General features: G+C 41.8%; 1 protein-coding gene across 3 annotated transcripts in view; it reads right to left on the bottom strand.

Annotated features, from left to right (window-relative positions):
- The window catches only part of ankrd13b (ankyrin repeat domain 13B), a 344,010-nt gene that overhangs the window by 91,023 nt on the left and 237,778 nt on the right, over nt 1-15,209 (bottom strand). For 2 of the 3 annotated variants that reach the window (XM_041198330.1, XM_041198331.1), the window contains exons 3-4: nt 3,701-3,825; nt 2,474-2,519 (exon numbers count right to left, since the gene is read on the bottom strand). In XM_041198330.1, the coding sequence (XP_041054264.1) occupies nt 2,474-2,519; nt 3,701-3,825 (171 nt within the window). The remainder of the gene's footprint in view (nt 1-2,473; nt 2,520-3,700; nt 3,826-15,209) is intronic. The other variant, XM_041198332.1, reaches the window with a different exon arrangement.

The raw sequence follows: 15,209 nt of genomic DNA, 5'->3' as shown, positions 1-15,209 counted from the left end.
GGTAGATGCTGCGAGGTTGTTTCCCTTGGCTAGAGAGTCTAGAATTAGGGGACTGGGGTGACCAATTTCTTCACTCGGTGGAATTTGGATCTTTGGAGTTCTCTACTTTCTGGAAGTTCAGTCGTTAAGTATATTCAAAACTGAGATCAATATATTTTTGGATGCCAAGGGAATTGGGGCATGTGGGGATGGGCAGGAAAATGCAGTTAAGATAGAAGATCAACCATGATCTTATTGGATGGCAGAGTAGCCTTGAGGGACCACGTGATCCTGTTTCTTATATCCTTATGATAGAGCAAGGAAGGAGAAAACTGTTTCTGATGGCAGGAGGACCGGTAACCAGAGGACACAAGTTGAAGAAAAGTGGAGATATGGGGAGAATCTGTTTATGCAGTGAGTTGTTATCATCCGGAATGCACTGCCTTAAAGGGTCCAGGAAGAAGATTCAATACCAATTTTCAAAAGGAAATTAGATATATATTTGAAAAGGAAAGTTTGCATGCGTGTGGGAATGAGTGGGCGGACAGTGGCGGAGGGGAGGAAGTTTGCATCAATTGGACACCTAGCTCTTTCAACGAGTGTATCCATTTAAAATAAACAAGTTAAGGATTAGTCCATGAATATCCCTATGTCAGGCCAATATTTTTAGCAGCATTCAGTAACAGAATGGGATACCCACTCACAACCCAACCAGGTCAGACAAAATCTGAGGCAAGTCTAAAATTATTCATTAGGCTGACACAAAAGGCCATAACACATAGGAATGGCAGGACCTTGAAAATCTATTGCCTTACAGGGATTGTAAAACTTTGATGCACACTAATTTTAAAAATTACCATTTTAAGGATAAGAACTCTCCTAATAGATTAGGGATAAGGGCTGTTACTTTGAAGAAAGTTTGACTCTCCTGTCAATGAGTTTAAATTTGCCTTCATTATCATTGCCAAATGATGCTGGATCTACAAGGTCAGAAAACAAAATCACAGGATAAATATAGAACAGGGAACTCATCAATCTCGAGAAAAAAACATTACTGTCCCCCACTGCATCATTTAATTGGATCTTGAGTGATGTTTTCTCCTCCACTCTCTACGCAAAACACCATTCTCAATGTCAATTCCTTTTTTGATGAAGAAATTCCTGACTTTGACAATGAATTTTTACTGAATTAAAAATAGGGCCTTCCTTCTTCTGATTTTTATACTTGCTGGACTAGTCATATGTTCCTTTAAACAACTTTTGTGGACTTGTCTGTCACAGTGGCATAAAATATCTCTTGTTACGTCCTTAATTCCTTTTCACCTTTTCAGCCTGCCCGTGTAATGTATCACACCTGGCAGAGAGGAAAGTTCTGGAACAAATTATTATTACATAAGGCTGCCATCTCAGAGATCACATGATAAACATAGACAAGGATGGTTCTTAGCTTATAAGTTTAGGGAAACAAATCTAAGGGGATAATTTTCCCGGGAACATGCCGGCAGGAGGGAACTTTGCCTGCCCAGCCGCATGGCTCAACGAAACAAGAGTCCAAAAATCTGCATTACCCTGCTGGTGAGTGGTGTTCCTAGCACGCAGAAAATGACTGCATTAGTCGTCCCAGGAACTGCATTGTGAACAACTCCAAGGCATATATATCTACGGCTTAGTGAGTAGCTTTCCTGCCTCAGAGGTAGCAGGTGGTGTGTTCAAGACAGGGAGTTGAATGCAAAAACCTAGCACTGAGGGAATGGTGCACTGACGGATGTCCCAGCTTTGAGCTGCACTGTTAAACTGAGACCCCCATCTGCCCTTTCAGATTAACATAAAAGGTCCCACGGTGTTACTTTGGAAAAGAGCATGGGAGATGTCCAGGTCAATGTTTGTCTCCCAATCAACATCACAGAAACAGATTATCTGGTCATGGTCATATTGCTGCCTGTGGGAGTTTGCAGCAAGCAAATTGGCTGCTGTGTTTCCTACATCAGTGACTGCACTTCAAAAATACTTAATTGTCTATGAAGTGATTTTGGGTGTCCTGTGGCTATGAAAGTCTCTCTATAAATGCGAGCTATGAAAGTCTCTCTATAAATGCGAGATCTTTCTTTCACCTCTACTACACTACATGGGAGACCATTCTAAGTATCCTCTTTGACATCAGCCCTGACCTTGGCTAGGATTAGCCTTGTTCTACCATTCTGGCCTACCTTGCAACAGTGCTCTAATACTGTCTAGTAACTGACATACCTCTTTAAGATCTACTCTGCGTCATCTCCTATTAGGGATAAAGAGCTGTACTTTTTCAGTCTTTCTTGATTCCTCACTGTAAGGGTATAAATATTAAAATGCATCAGCCCTCTAAAAAGGTAAGGTGCAACCAGGAAACATTGCTGCCCATGTGTTTTTAAGGTTTCTAAAAACCCGAATGTGGTCAAAATGATACTTTGGCAAAAACTTCTCAAAACCTCCACAGAGCAGATTGGATTGAACTTACCCCAGCTTGTAAACTCCCATTTCATTTCAACATAAAAGTCTTGTGCCTGTTGGATACAAAAGATTGAGGGTTATAGAGATATTAACAGAAATGCTGGATTTTTTTCAAAGGCTGGAGGGAAAGGAGATTACCTATCCTTGAAGAAATGTTTGAGTAAATGGTGAGAATGCAGGGGTCTATATTGGAATAATCATTCATAGATCCAGGGTAGAATAGATTTGATGAGCTGAATGGCTTATTCTGGCTTTAGACTTCCTTGCATTTTCATGATTGCATTCAAAGCCTCTACTTTTCAAGCTACCAATGTATTCAATCAACCAAAGGCCTCTTACTGTTGACTTCTGAGCTGTCTCTTTCTTCAGTAAGGATGCGATTGGCAATTGTTTTCTTATGTTCTTGCACAAGCGCTCAAACATATGCTTTGCGAATGTGTGAATTTCTTTTCAATTTTATGTTTTATAAAAGAAAAGTGCACATTATTTACTTTCCTTTCACTGTCTCCCCACGATAGTTACCTTCCCCAGTATGAAGGAGAGTTTGGAGGAGGACTGGTCCCAGACCATTGCCAGCGGCAGTTTGCATGTATAGGTTTGGAGGGTGAATGGCCCAGAGTAACCAGGCCTCTGATCTTCCCTTCAGTGTGGAGACGCACATGTAACTGCCAATGATGGCACAGCTAGGGCCTCAAAGTATGAGTATTCAATGGTGTGAGCACATATCCTGCAACACAGGCGGTGGTGGTGTAGTGGTAGTGTCACTGGACTGATAACCCAGAGACCCAGGGTAGTACTCTGGTGACCCGAGTTTGAGTCCCACCACAGCAGATGGTGGAATTTGAATTCAATAAAAAATCTAGAACTTAAAAAAAAGTCTAATGATGACCTTGAACCCACTGCTGATTGTTGTAAAAACCCATCTGGCTCACTCATGAAATTCTGCCAGCCTTACCTGGTCTGGCCTACATGTCACTCCAGCAGTGTGGTTGACTCTTAAAAAACGCCCTCTGAAGGACAATTAGGGATCGGCAATAAATGCTGGCTTAGCCAGCGATGCCCACATCCCATGAACGAATATTAAAAACACATGCTATGTCACCATTCACCCAGGGAAGGTGGAACACAAAAACAAACACAATATAAATGCCTTTTCCCCCAAAATTCAGCATGAGAAATTTCTACAACAAGCCTCACTGACAACAGAAATGTTCCGAGAATGCTGCTGCTTTACCTGACGGAGTTTTTCTAATAGGCATGGGATCCCTGACAGTCGTTTAATAGATCTTTGGTAATCGCGATATCGAAGAACAAGTTGCACCAGCTCCAGGTCCCCTGTACTTATAGCCTCCTGGAGACCTGTAAGTCGAAAAGGATGAGCTCATAGATGAAAAGACCAACAACTGCTGAATTCTGTCGGTGAAAGCAAGTGATTCATTTCCAAAGTGCCTTCATAAAAATTTCATTCAGATTTTGATAGCTGCTTTAACAAAAAGTATTTGCCACAATTTACAGAAAGCTGTGTCTGAAGAAAGTGACATGGCCCCCTGCCAAAACACTGCTGTAATTGGATCAATTGGTACATTGTTGAGACAAATGGGAAGAATTATCCTGAGATTCTACTGCACCCCCACCACTCATACACAGTGGAAAATCACAGGGGCATTGCCCATGGATTGTCCAACCATTGATACAGCCCGAAACACAGTTGCAATATTTAGCTGCTTTTTCCCTTTTAAGATCACCACTTCAAATATTCCCGATGGGAAAGTGGCAAGCCGAAATAATTGAAGCTGCTTTTAACGTCTAGGGAGTCAATCACAGGGTGATTGTAATGGTTTTTACAGCTCTGGTTCCAGGTCAGTAAAACTGATTGTAAAATAAATGTCAGAGATCACATATAAAATTTAAATCCATATCCTATTATTTTGCAGGCATCTCATGTTGTCAACACTAATAGGTCTTAGATCTCATTCATGCCTTTTTTAAAGGCTCAACTATTCTGACACCCTCCTGGCTGGTCTCCCACATTCTATCCTTTGTAAACTATAGGTTATGCCCATGTCTTAAATCCTACTCACCTATCACCTCACTGATCTACATTGGCTCTCAGTAAAGCAACGTCTTGATTTTAAAATTCTCAACCTTATTTACAAATCCCTCATTGGCCATTTCCTGCCTTTCCTCTGTAATCTCCTCCAGCACCACAACCTCTGAGATCTCTGTGTTCCTCTAATTCTAACCCCTTGCGCATCCCTAATTTTAATCACTCTCCCATTGTTGGCCATGCCTTCAGTTGCCTAGGTTATGGAATTCCCTCTCTACATTTCTCCACCTATCTACCTCACTTTCCCCCTTTAAGACACTTCTTAAAACCTGCCTCTGTGACAAAGCTTTTGGTCATTTGACCTAATATTTCCTTATGCAGCTCAGTGTCATACTTTGTTTTATAATGCTCCCGTGAAACACCATGGGAAGTTTCATTACGTTAGAGGTACTATATAAATATAAGTTGTTGCTGTTCTGATTTCGAACTTGTATAGCAACCAGTGCAACCATGTTTTCTGGAAAAGTCTTTCCAAATCAGAAAATAAGAACAAAAAGTGTAGCTTTTCTTTGACTTCAAGGGCCAGATTCCTGGATGCAGCAGCCTTTGACCCTGGGACTTCCGGTCAGATATGTCCAATGCAATAAGCAATGTATTATTCCGCTACAGTGAAGCTGTGCCCCTTTAAGCTAACAAAGCATCTTTGCTGTTAAGTAAGCACATACTCAGGTAAACAGAAGTGTAATTTGTCGGAAAACTGTTATTTCGAATACCTGGTCAGTTTCAGGCTGAAGTTCAGAAACCGATCATTTTTGCACCTAACGTGGTTCTCAGTGGCTTGCTCACAAAGTGTATCATTTGAAATGTAATACTTGGGAGTGTGACATCTGAACGCTTAAAACGTATGTGATTGCAGATAGTGCGATTGATTTTTGTCTTCATGACCAGGAAGTATTTTATGTTGCTGGTTTTCTCCATGTGCCTCATCCTCTTTTTCTGCCCCTTCCTTTTTTTTCTATTTGTCATTCCTCACTTTTTGTTTCTCTCTTTTTCCCATCTTCTCTCCTTCCTGATGGGTGATGAGGGAGTGATATGGCTTGGCATGGTGGGGAAAGGAGCTACCAATGTCTGCAGGCTGCACTGAGGTGGAAGTTTTGTGTGGGGGGAGGGGAGAGAAAGGGGGGAAGGGGAATGGTTCTCAGTGGCTCTCTTCCTATCTCCTCCCTTAATCATATGCACCTTCCTTCACCCACTTACTCTTATTTTGGTCCCCACCCTTGTATTTACCTACTGCCTGCTCCCTTTCTACAATCCTCTCACTCCCATCACTACTCCTACACTCTATCACTTTGAGCCATTGGCTTAACACCTGCATCCTTGGTCCATTCTCACTCACTTGGCTCTTGACTCTTTATCTGCCCTCTTCTAACCCCACACGCTCCCCAAGAGGTCAGAGATTAAAGGCCACCATCTGACCTAATCAAATGAATTACTGTCAGCTACCTTTTTATCTATATCAAATCTGATTAAACCTTGCATGGGTTTAGGTGGTACTTCTAGGTACATATTGAGTATTAGCATTTTTTATGTCAGAAGATTTGTTCCAAATCATTTCACTTCAGTAGATGTTGGTTCTATAGGTCCCAGTGTAATCAGTGATAGGACTGCAACACCGGAGCCCTGATTCTCTGTCCTCTACTCGTGACAGCGAGAGTTTCTTCCCACTGTTAGCACAGGATCACAGCTCATATTCGCACCGAAAACCACATGCCTGATTCAGAACTCCACCAGACAGATGTTGAGTGGTCCTCATTGTGTAAAAGTAAAGCAATGTTTGCAGTCCTGTCAATGTTTACTGCAAACACTGAACATTATCGAACAAAGCATTATTGGAATAGCTACATATCTAGACCTTGAAATGCAAATGCTTATTAGATTACAGGCGTGAATTGGGTTTTTGACCATTACTATGAACGGCTGTGACAATGTGAGAGGTAATTACAACCCTGTAAGTTATAAGCAACTTAATGTGAGAAAAATAGCAGGAATCTCAAGCCTGCAATGCTTTCTTCATTTAACTGCAAAAATCTGAAATTAAGTTTGATTATAATTGATTTTGCAGCATAATAGAAAGTTGAAAAGTGTCCCTACATATAGAGTCAGGTCCTCCAGCACTTCCTGCACTGCCTAAATATGATCACATTATTGTACTGTCAATATCCAATTGATATATTAATGTCACCTCAGCTGTACTCACTCAACAAAGTGATTCCGCTGCAGAATTGTGGGAGGGGAGGAAGGTGGGGGTGGGGGTGGGGGTGGGGGTGGGGCGCTGGTTGTAAAGGGAAGATGGCGGTGAAGTGGTAATGCTAATGGTTAATGCTCTGGGGGACATGGGTTCAAATCCCACCACGGCAGCTGGTGGAATTTAAATTCAATTAATTTTTAAACATCTGTAATATAAAGCTGGTCTCACATCCCAGTGACAGACATCATTGATTGTTGTAAAAACCCATCTGGTTCACTAATGTCCTTTAGAGAAGGAAATTTGCCACCCTTACCTTGGTCTGGCCTACATGTGATTCCAGACCCACAGTAATGTGGTTGTCTCTTAGCTGCCCTTGAAATGGCTTAACAAGCCACTCAGCTCAAGAGCAATTTGGGATGGGCAACAAATGCTGGCCTTGCCAATGACACCCACAACACATGAAAGAACAGAGAGGAAAGAAAATGAGTTAGGCCAAAAGGTGACTTTGCTGTTATAATTTAATATAACTTGCTTCATTAAAAAATGAGTTTCTTGTCAGTTTAAACCTTTAGCATTTCAATATTAGGTCATAAGAGGCGCAAGAATTGAGAACAAAGTAATATAACATAACCAGGCTTTGAAATGTTCGAGGCTCAATGCCCAGAGATAGAAAACAGGAATTATTTGACCCGGAGTTTGGTCTCTGTGACTTTAGAAAGTTGGGGATGAGAAACAGACTGAATTATTCTTTATTGGAAAACAAAAGACTTCTAATGCTAGTTCCTACTGAAATCATTTAGATGTACACTGTTGCTGCTCTGCAACTGTTGCATATATTCTGTTTGTTTCACTGATTCTGTGAAAAGTAATGTAACCTGTTCCTGCATGAAAAGTTATTTAGTCATCAGATTTCATTTGATTTGCAATCTGTCTCCCAGTTTTTTCTCCTAAAATATGCTGTTGGAATTTCCAATTTTCCTGGTAATTGTCTGACCTTAGGAGCTACGTGGAATGCATACGCACTGAACAGATCCTTTCAGCAGTAGGATAGCTATTGTTTGGGAACAATCTAACCAGAAATTATAAGCATTATCCTTCATCACAATGGTTTGCATAACTATAGTATATGTAAGCAAAACAATTACACGGCTGAATGTGTTCGTTGAAGAATTGGATGTTGAGTGGGTTTGATTTGTCTCCTCTTTCTTGTGGGCTAGGCATGCCTGTGCATGAATCCATAGCACAACACCAGCCCATGAATTAGCACTAATGGGACCTGAAGTGGTCCCACACACTGGTGTTGAAAGGGGTTTTCTTCTGAGAGTGATATTATGGGATGTTTTTGGGACAGTGATCGAGACATTTTTTGCACTGGCATTCTTTACCAAGAGGCTGAATTTCTGCTGTACGTTTAGCAAAATCGATAATGATTTCAAAAGGAAATTGGATAGGTAATTGAGGGAAATAAACTTGTGGGACTACAGTGGTAGAGGGGTTGGGTGGAGGTGGGTAGGGGAGGGTGGGAGGTGAGTGGACCTAGTGGATTGCTCCACAGAGAGCTGACATGGACTTGATGGGCTGAGTGGCTTTCCTCTGTGCTGTCATGACTCCTGACTCTATAAGGAACAATTTTAGAAGCTTATCACAAATACTGCAGTAAAATTCCATGGGGTAAATCATGATTTTTGTGTGATCATGTAAGAATAGGCTGCCTACATCCTAACCTAGTCATATTTCCATTGGCTTTACCTGTATCCATTAGCAACAACTGAACAGCTCTACCAATGCCTGTGGAAGCTATGAACTTAGCAAAGATTGCAAACAGATGAAAATGAAAGGGGATGTAGTTGCAGAGAGCCTTGTCTGTCAGCAATGTAATTCAAGAATTCAGGCACATATTACTCATATTGTTTGACCACAGGGCTGAATATTGTGGGCAGTATGTGCCCAAATTTATGCTGATAATGCAAAAGGCTCCTTGTTGGCACCAAGGATTCCTAAACTTCTGCTCTTTTTTTCATTCATGGGATGTGGGCATCACTGGCTGTGCCAGCATTTACTGCCTATCCCTGGTTGCCCTTGAGAAGGTGGCGATGAGCTGCTTCCTTGAACCGCTATAGTCCATATAGTGTAGGAACTCCCACAGTGCTGTTAGGGAGGAAGTTCCAGGATTTTGACCCAGCGACAGTGAAGGAACGGCCGATATATTCCCAAGTCAGTATGGTAACTGACTTGGAGGAGAACTTCCAGGTGGTGGTGTTCCCATGTGTCTGCTGCCCTTGTCCATCCAGATGGTAGTGGTCATGGGTTTAGAAGGTGCTGTCGATGGAGGCTTGTTGAGTTCCTGCAGTGTGTCTTATAGGTGGCATACACTGCTGCATTGGCAGTGGAGGGAGTGAATATTTGTGAATGGGGTGCCAATTAAGTGGGCTGCATTGTCCTGGATGATGTCAAGCTTCTTGAATGTTGTAGGAGCTGCACTCATCTAGGCAAGTGGAGATTATTCCATCATACTCCTGACTTGTGCCTTGTGGATGGTGGGCAGGCTTTGGGGAGTCAGAAAGTGAGTCATTCACCACAGAATTCCTAGCTTCTGACCTGCTCTTGTAGCCACAGTATTTACATAGCTTGTCCAGTTCAGTTTCGGGTCCATGGTAACCCCCAGGCTCTTGATAGTGGGGGATTCAGTGATGGTAATGCTATTGAATGTCATGGGGCGAAGGTTGGTTTCTCGCTTGTTGGAGATGGTCATTGCCTGGCACTTGTGTGGGACGAATGTTATTTGCCAATTGTCAGTCCAAGCCTGGATATTATCCAGGTCTTGCTGCATTCGTACATGAACTGCTTCAGTATCTGAGGAGTCGCAAATGGTGTTGAACATTGTGCGATCATCAGCAAACATCCCACTTCTGACCTTATGATGGAAGGATGATCATTGATGAAGCAGCTGAAGATGGTTGGGCTGAGGGCACTACCCTGAGATGAAACAATCCAAACCTAGTCCATATGTTCTAAACTTACACCATATTCCCAGCTATTTGATATTTTTCTTATAATGGGCTATATAATTAGATTTGCTTACACCAAAATATAATTTGGCAAAAAATGTGACATAAAGAAATAAAATCTGGCATCTCCAATCTTTCAAGGACTCTGAAGAAAGAAGTTCAATTTTCATATTTAATACTGTACACGCTTCATTAATTGCATTTTAAAATCCTCTAAGCAACCTGAATTCAATAAGATTAAAAGTTTAACAACTTCCTCAATGATTCAGTGAATTTATCCTCAGTAACTGATTCCAGGTTTTCAAGGTATTGATGCCAGGTTCAAACATCAGTCTGTATTGAGTTACCTTATCTAGATGGGCCAGTGGAAGAGTTACTATAGTTAAACTCAATGTCAGTGGATTAGGAACAAAGAAGGGAAGAGACCCCTGATGGAAGTTGGATAATGAAGGGATCATGCTCAGCAGTAATGCCCCCATGGTTAGATAGCCTCCTGACACTCACTGTAAAAGCTAACACATGGATCATGATCACAAGGGTATGGTAGTAGAGGGCAATAAATGCCGATGAAACTAACTCAGTAAGGAGTCAACACTTCCAGGAGAGGAGCTAGGGAGCAGGAGAAAACAGTGAAAATCTTGAACAAGGAGCCTGTAGTCTTTATCGTTAAAGACTATCATTAAATTATATTATTAATGTAATAAAAGCAAAATATTGCGCATGCTGGAAATCTGAAATAAAAACAGAAAATGCTGGAAAAACTCAGCAGGTCTGGCAGCCTCTGTGGAGAGAGAAACAGAGTTAACGTTTCGAGTCCAATACGAATCTTCTTTGCTTCCAAGAGGCTGCCAGGCTTGCTGAGCTTTTCCAGCACTTTCTGTTTTTATTTCAGTACAACGTAACATTGGCGACAAGCTAAAATGGAGCATAGATTTTACAGCATTCCGAAATCACGCGTGTGTGTTAGGGGAATAGGTCCTTCAACCCTTGTCCTTGAATGTATCCAAAACCGGCTCATGCTAGTCTATGGTGGATCAAACAGTAGTTTTGACGTATTTTGGGAGAGGAGGAACTTTGACATTCAGTTAACAAAGAATTGTAATTAAATATTGATTTAAGGAGGGGATGTGTTAAAAAAAAAATGTTCAATTTGTTGGGCAAAGTATTCTGAGTAGCCAAATGCCTTGAATTCAGTGGATTGGGCTAAATCAGAGCTGACCAGCAATACTATTACAGGACATGCTAATCTATAGGTGGGTGTCAACCAACTTCCCCTTCCGCGCACATGCAGCAATGGCGGCCAAATTTGTTATGGTTTCAGCACTGACAACTCTTAAAACAAATTGTAAAACAATTCAAGGACTTTGGCCTCTTTTTATTGCGATTGGTGAAGGAGAATGCCTCCATGTTGAAGGTGTGAGAGACGGGCGGGAGATGGTATGATAACTTTTCCCCTTTCTCCTCACCCGTTGGTTGTCCGCAACAAGATATGTATTTTAGACGGAGTGTTTTAAATCTTTTGAGTATCGTGACTTTTAATAACAGACACAAGACGGGCTTTCGGGTAAGTTTAAATCAGAAGAAAAAATAAACATTTATTCACACAATATCCCGAAAGGTAAATGCAATAAAAGCATACACTCCCTCAAGCACACAGACATGCGTATGCAGGTACAGGTGCATTCTAGAGACGGGGCATGCATTTAGGCTGTTAACAGAATAACAAGAAACAAATCACATGTTCAAAATAGTCCTTTAAGATGCATACATTCCAGGCCTGGATGGGTTCTCTCTCGTGGTTCTTTGGAGATAAATGGAAGTTGGAAATCTCTGGGTTTCCAGATGAACTTGTAGCCAAGTTTCTGCAGAGATGAATCCTTGCAGTTGTGGACAAATTTGCCCCCTCTCACTGTCTGCACTGACTGGTTGTTTAGACAGGGTTCTGTTCTTCTTCCTGAAGGTATGGTCCCTCTTGTCCTGTTGGTTTCCAGACTGACTGGTTGATTCTTGGAGGAACAAAGTTTGTTATCCGAAGTCAGTTTAGATCTTGTGACTATTTGATTGCTACTTCTATGGTCCACACAAATGAAGCCATTGCTACACACTGGGTGATGAATGGCAGCAGTTCACACCTGCTTGTGATGAACTGGTTTCTTCGCACTTCTCTTTGTTATGTTTCAAGCTTGCAGACACTGAGTATGGGGGAACCACTGAATTTGAGTATCAGAAAGTACCCAGACAGTGCATAGGAGGTATAAATTCACAAGTGGTCACACATTTTAAACATCTTTTCAAAGGAGGGTCTTCCACCTATGGACATTTACATTTTAATGACTTTCTAGAAGCATTTTTGGACATGAGTTAATCCTTGTCAATCTAGAAACCACAAAAGTTGACCTGAACTTTGGAAACCGTCTTTGCAGCGCATTGTCCACATTTAAAGTCAATTTCAATAAGTTCACATTGAATAAAATCTGTAACTCGAAAGTTAGGAATATGATGTCTTTACTGGGCATGACAAAGTGCCCTCTCAGTTACTTAGCTTTTTTTCCAGCCTGCTGATCTTCTCAAGCCAGAAGGCCCTCTATTTCGAGAGCCCATTGCCCATCATTAATTGGACAGTGAACCTGGTTCCATGCCAGTCAAGGGGGCATCTCAGTCAAAATTTCAAGGAACAAGTGTTCCCCACTACCCACTCACCACCTCTCCCCGACACCCCCCCCCCACCCCCTGCCACCCCCAGGGGAGGGCTGGAATCTGGAAACAGACCCAACACCTGTTTCCCACCCTCAGAGCAAAAATTCAACCCTATATTTCACAGGAAAGCAATATCAGGGCAGATTTAGTGAAGTCTTTAGCAGAACCTTGCTGGACAGAAGTGCAAGTTGAAGATAGAGTTATAGGATCGCAGGAATTGCTTGGTAAGAAAAGGCCAAGGACCATCCAGCTTGCCTTCTACCATCTTGGTGGCTACTTTTTTTCCTTCCATGGATGTGGGCATCTCTGGCAAGGCCAGCATTTACTGCCATCCCTAATTGCCCTTCAACTGAATGGCCTGCCAAGTCATTTCAAAGGGCAGTTAAGAGCCAACCAAATTGCTGTGGGTCCAGAGTTACATGTAGGCCAGACCAGGTAAGGATGGCAGGTTTCTTTCTCTAAAGGGCATTAGTGAACCTGATGGGTTTTTACAACCATCAATGATAGCTGTCATGTCTAAGACTAACTCTATATTCCAGATTTATTGATTGAATTTAAACTCCACCATCCGCCATGGTGGGATTTGAAGGCATGTTTCCAGAGCATTGCCTGGGCCTCTGGGTTACAGGCCCAGTGATTTCACTATTACATCACCATCTCCCCACTTGCTACAACAATAATGGAGTAGTTGACTAATGTTAGCAATCAGTCTCTATCGATGAGTCCACAGCAGATCTGGTTATGACCTGAGGTAAAGCTCCTGAGTTGGAGAGCTTTGGAAACCATAAATCCAAAGCTGCCTTTCTTCCCAAGCAAACTTCACTTACCAAATGCCTGTTTCAAATTACTCATGTACTGTACTAACCTGATTCTTCAATTCATGTACCCATCTCATGAGGAGTGCGGCCACCCTGATGCGTATCAAACATAAACACAGCATTGTATTCCAATTTTGGGATTTTAGCCAGTCAGAGTCATTTTCTAGAAGGCACAAGCATTCAGCACCCAAATTGAACTGTCCCTTCATGGAGATGAACTGGTAGTCTCATTCAGAGCGGTCACAACGTGGGTTTAGCGTCATAGTCTTGGGGTCATGCATATCAAAGGTCCCCTGGTTTAATTCCCTCCCTGTGCTGACTTAACTGATTTCCCCTGATACAGTAGCTACAATTAGCTACAGCACCTTTGAGCTCAGGAGAAGTGAAAATCAGCCTGGCTGATTGCTCTTCAGTGACCTCTGCGGGAGAGTGTTCGTGTATGGACATCAAGAAACAACTTGTCTGTGACGCCGTTCACTGCCAAAAAGCTTATTAACAGCTCATGTTTCGGCTCTTGCATGGTGACTAACCGATAGGGTCATGGCAGCAGCTGTAGTAGCACTACCCCAGAAATAGCCTTTTCAATACAAATTGGAGGAAAAACTGAAAGTTAAATAATTGGATCCCCACACAGTCGTGCCATGCATATGTAGCGTGTGTTTCTGTAAATGCACAAAACAATCATAATTACACCTATGGGTTGCTCCACTGGGTGGCTAGCAGCAGAAGTGAAACAGCTTCACTCGATCCACCTACACACACTAACATCCTTTGCCATGGTTATAGCAGTGTGGTTGAGTATAAGTACTTAACGTTGTGCTCACTATCCATACGACATAAAAGCGATTCAGTCTTAAAATAAGATGAGTCCCAAAGGTGGTCATTATTGGCAGCTCTGTCTCTCTCTAGCTCATTGCTGAACAATTAGACATGGGTTTTATTTACTCATATAAAAAATGTTTTCATTACAATATGCAGCAGAATCAGAATGGTCCTGTAATGGTGCAGAGTATTTAGTGATGATTTAATGATATTGTTTTACATTCAAATTAGAATCTTCCACTCAAGACCACACTGAAATACATCAATTAACTATTGGTAAAAGAGAATTTAAAAATAATAGAAATTGGTAAAAAAAAATACTTTATATTAATCTCCAGTGCTCTTAACTTGCTTTACTTGTTAGAAATTTACAACTTATTCTTTCTAATGACCCAATTATTTGTACTGTAATTTATAAAATTTGCACTGCCAAATAAACCTCACCATATTCTTACAGGTGCTCACAATGCTGTATTTTATTTGACAGCACTAAATTCTCAATTTACCTTAAATTACTGAATACATTGAGATCTGGATAAAATCCTGTTTCCGTTTTGTCCACAACAGTATTATTGCCCTGAGCTGTAACAGGTTTGTAGCAATGTTTATGAAGTAGTCCAGAATTGGCTGAGAGGCAGGAAGCAGAGTGTGATGGTAAAGAGATGTTTCTGTGACAGGAAGCCTATTTCCAGTGGGGTTCTGCAGGGCTCGGTGCTGGGGGGTGGCCCTTGCTGTTTGTGGTGTACATAAATTATTTGGACTTAAATATAGGGGGTATGATAAAGAAGCTCGCAGATGACATGAAAATTGCTGGAGTGGTAAATAGTGAGGAGGGTAGCCGTAAACTGCAGGAGGATATCAAAGGACTGGTCAGGTGGGCAGAGCAGTGGCAAATGGAATTCAACCCAGAAAAGTGTGAGATAATACACTTGGGGAGAGCTAACAAGACATGGGATTACACTAAAAATGGTAGGACCCTGGAAAGTACTGTAGATCATAGGGACATTGTTGTGCATATCCATAGATCCCTGAAGGTAGCAGGGCAGGTGGATAATGTGGTTAAGATGGCATATGGGATACTTGCCTTTATTACCCGAGGCGTA

This window comes from Carcharodon carcharias, chromosome 10 (genome assembly GCF_017639515.1).
Source record: "Carcharodon carcharias isolate sCarCar2 chromosome 10, sCarCar2.pri, whole genome shotgun sequence".
Taxonomy (NCBI): Eukaryota; Metazoa; Chordata; class Chondrichthyes; order Lamniformes; family Lamnidae; genus Carcharodon; species Carcharodon carcharias.
The sequence above is the reverse complement of the archived record's forward strand: the minus strand, read 5'-3'. Positions and strand labels throughout refer to the sequence as shown.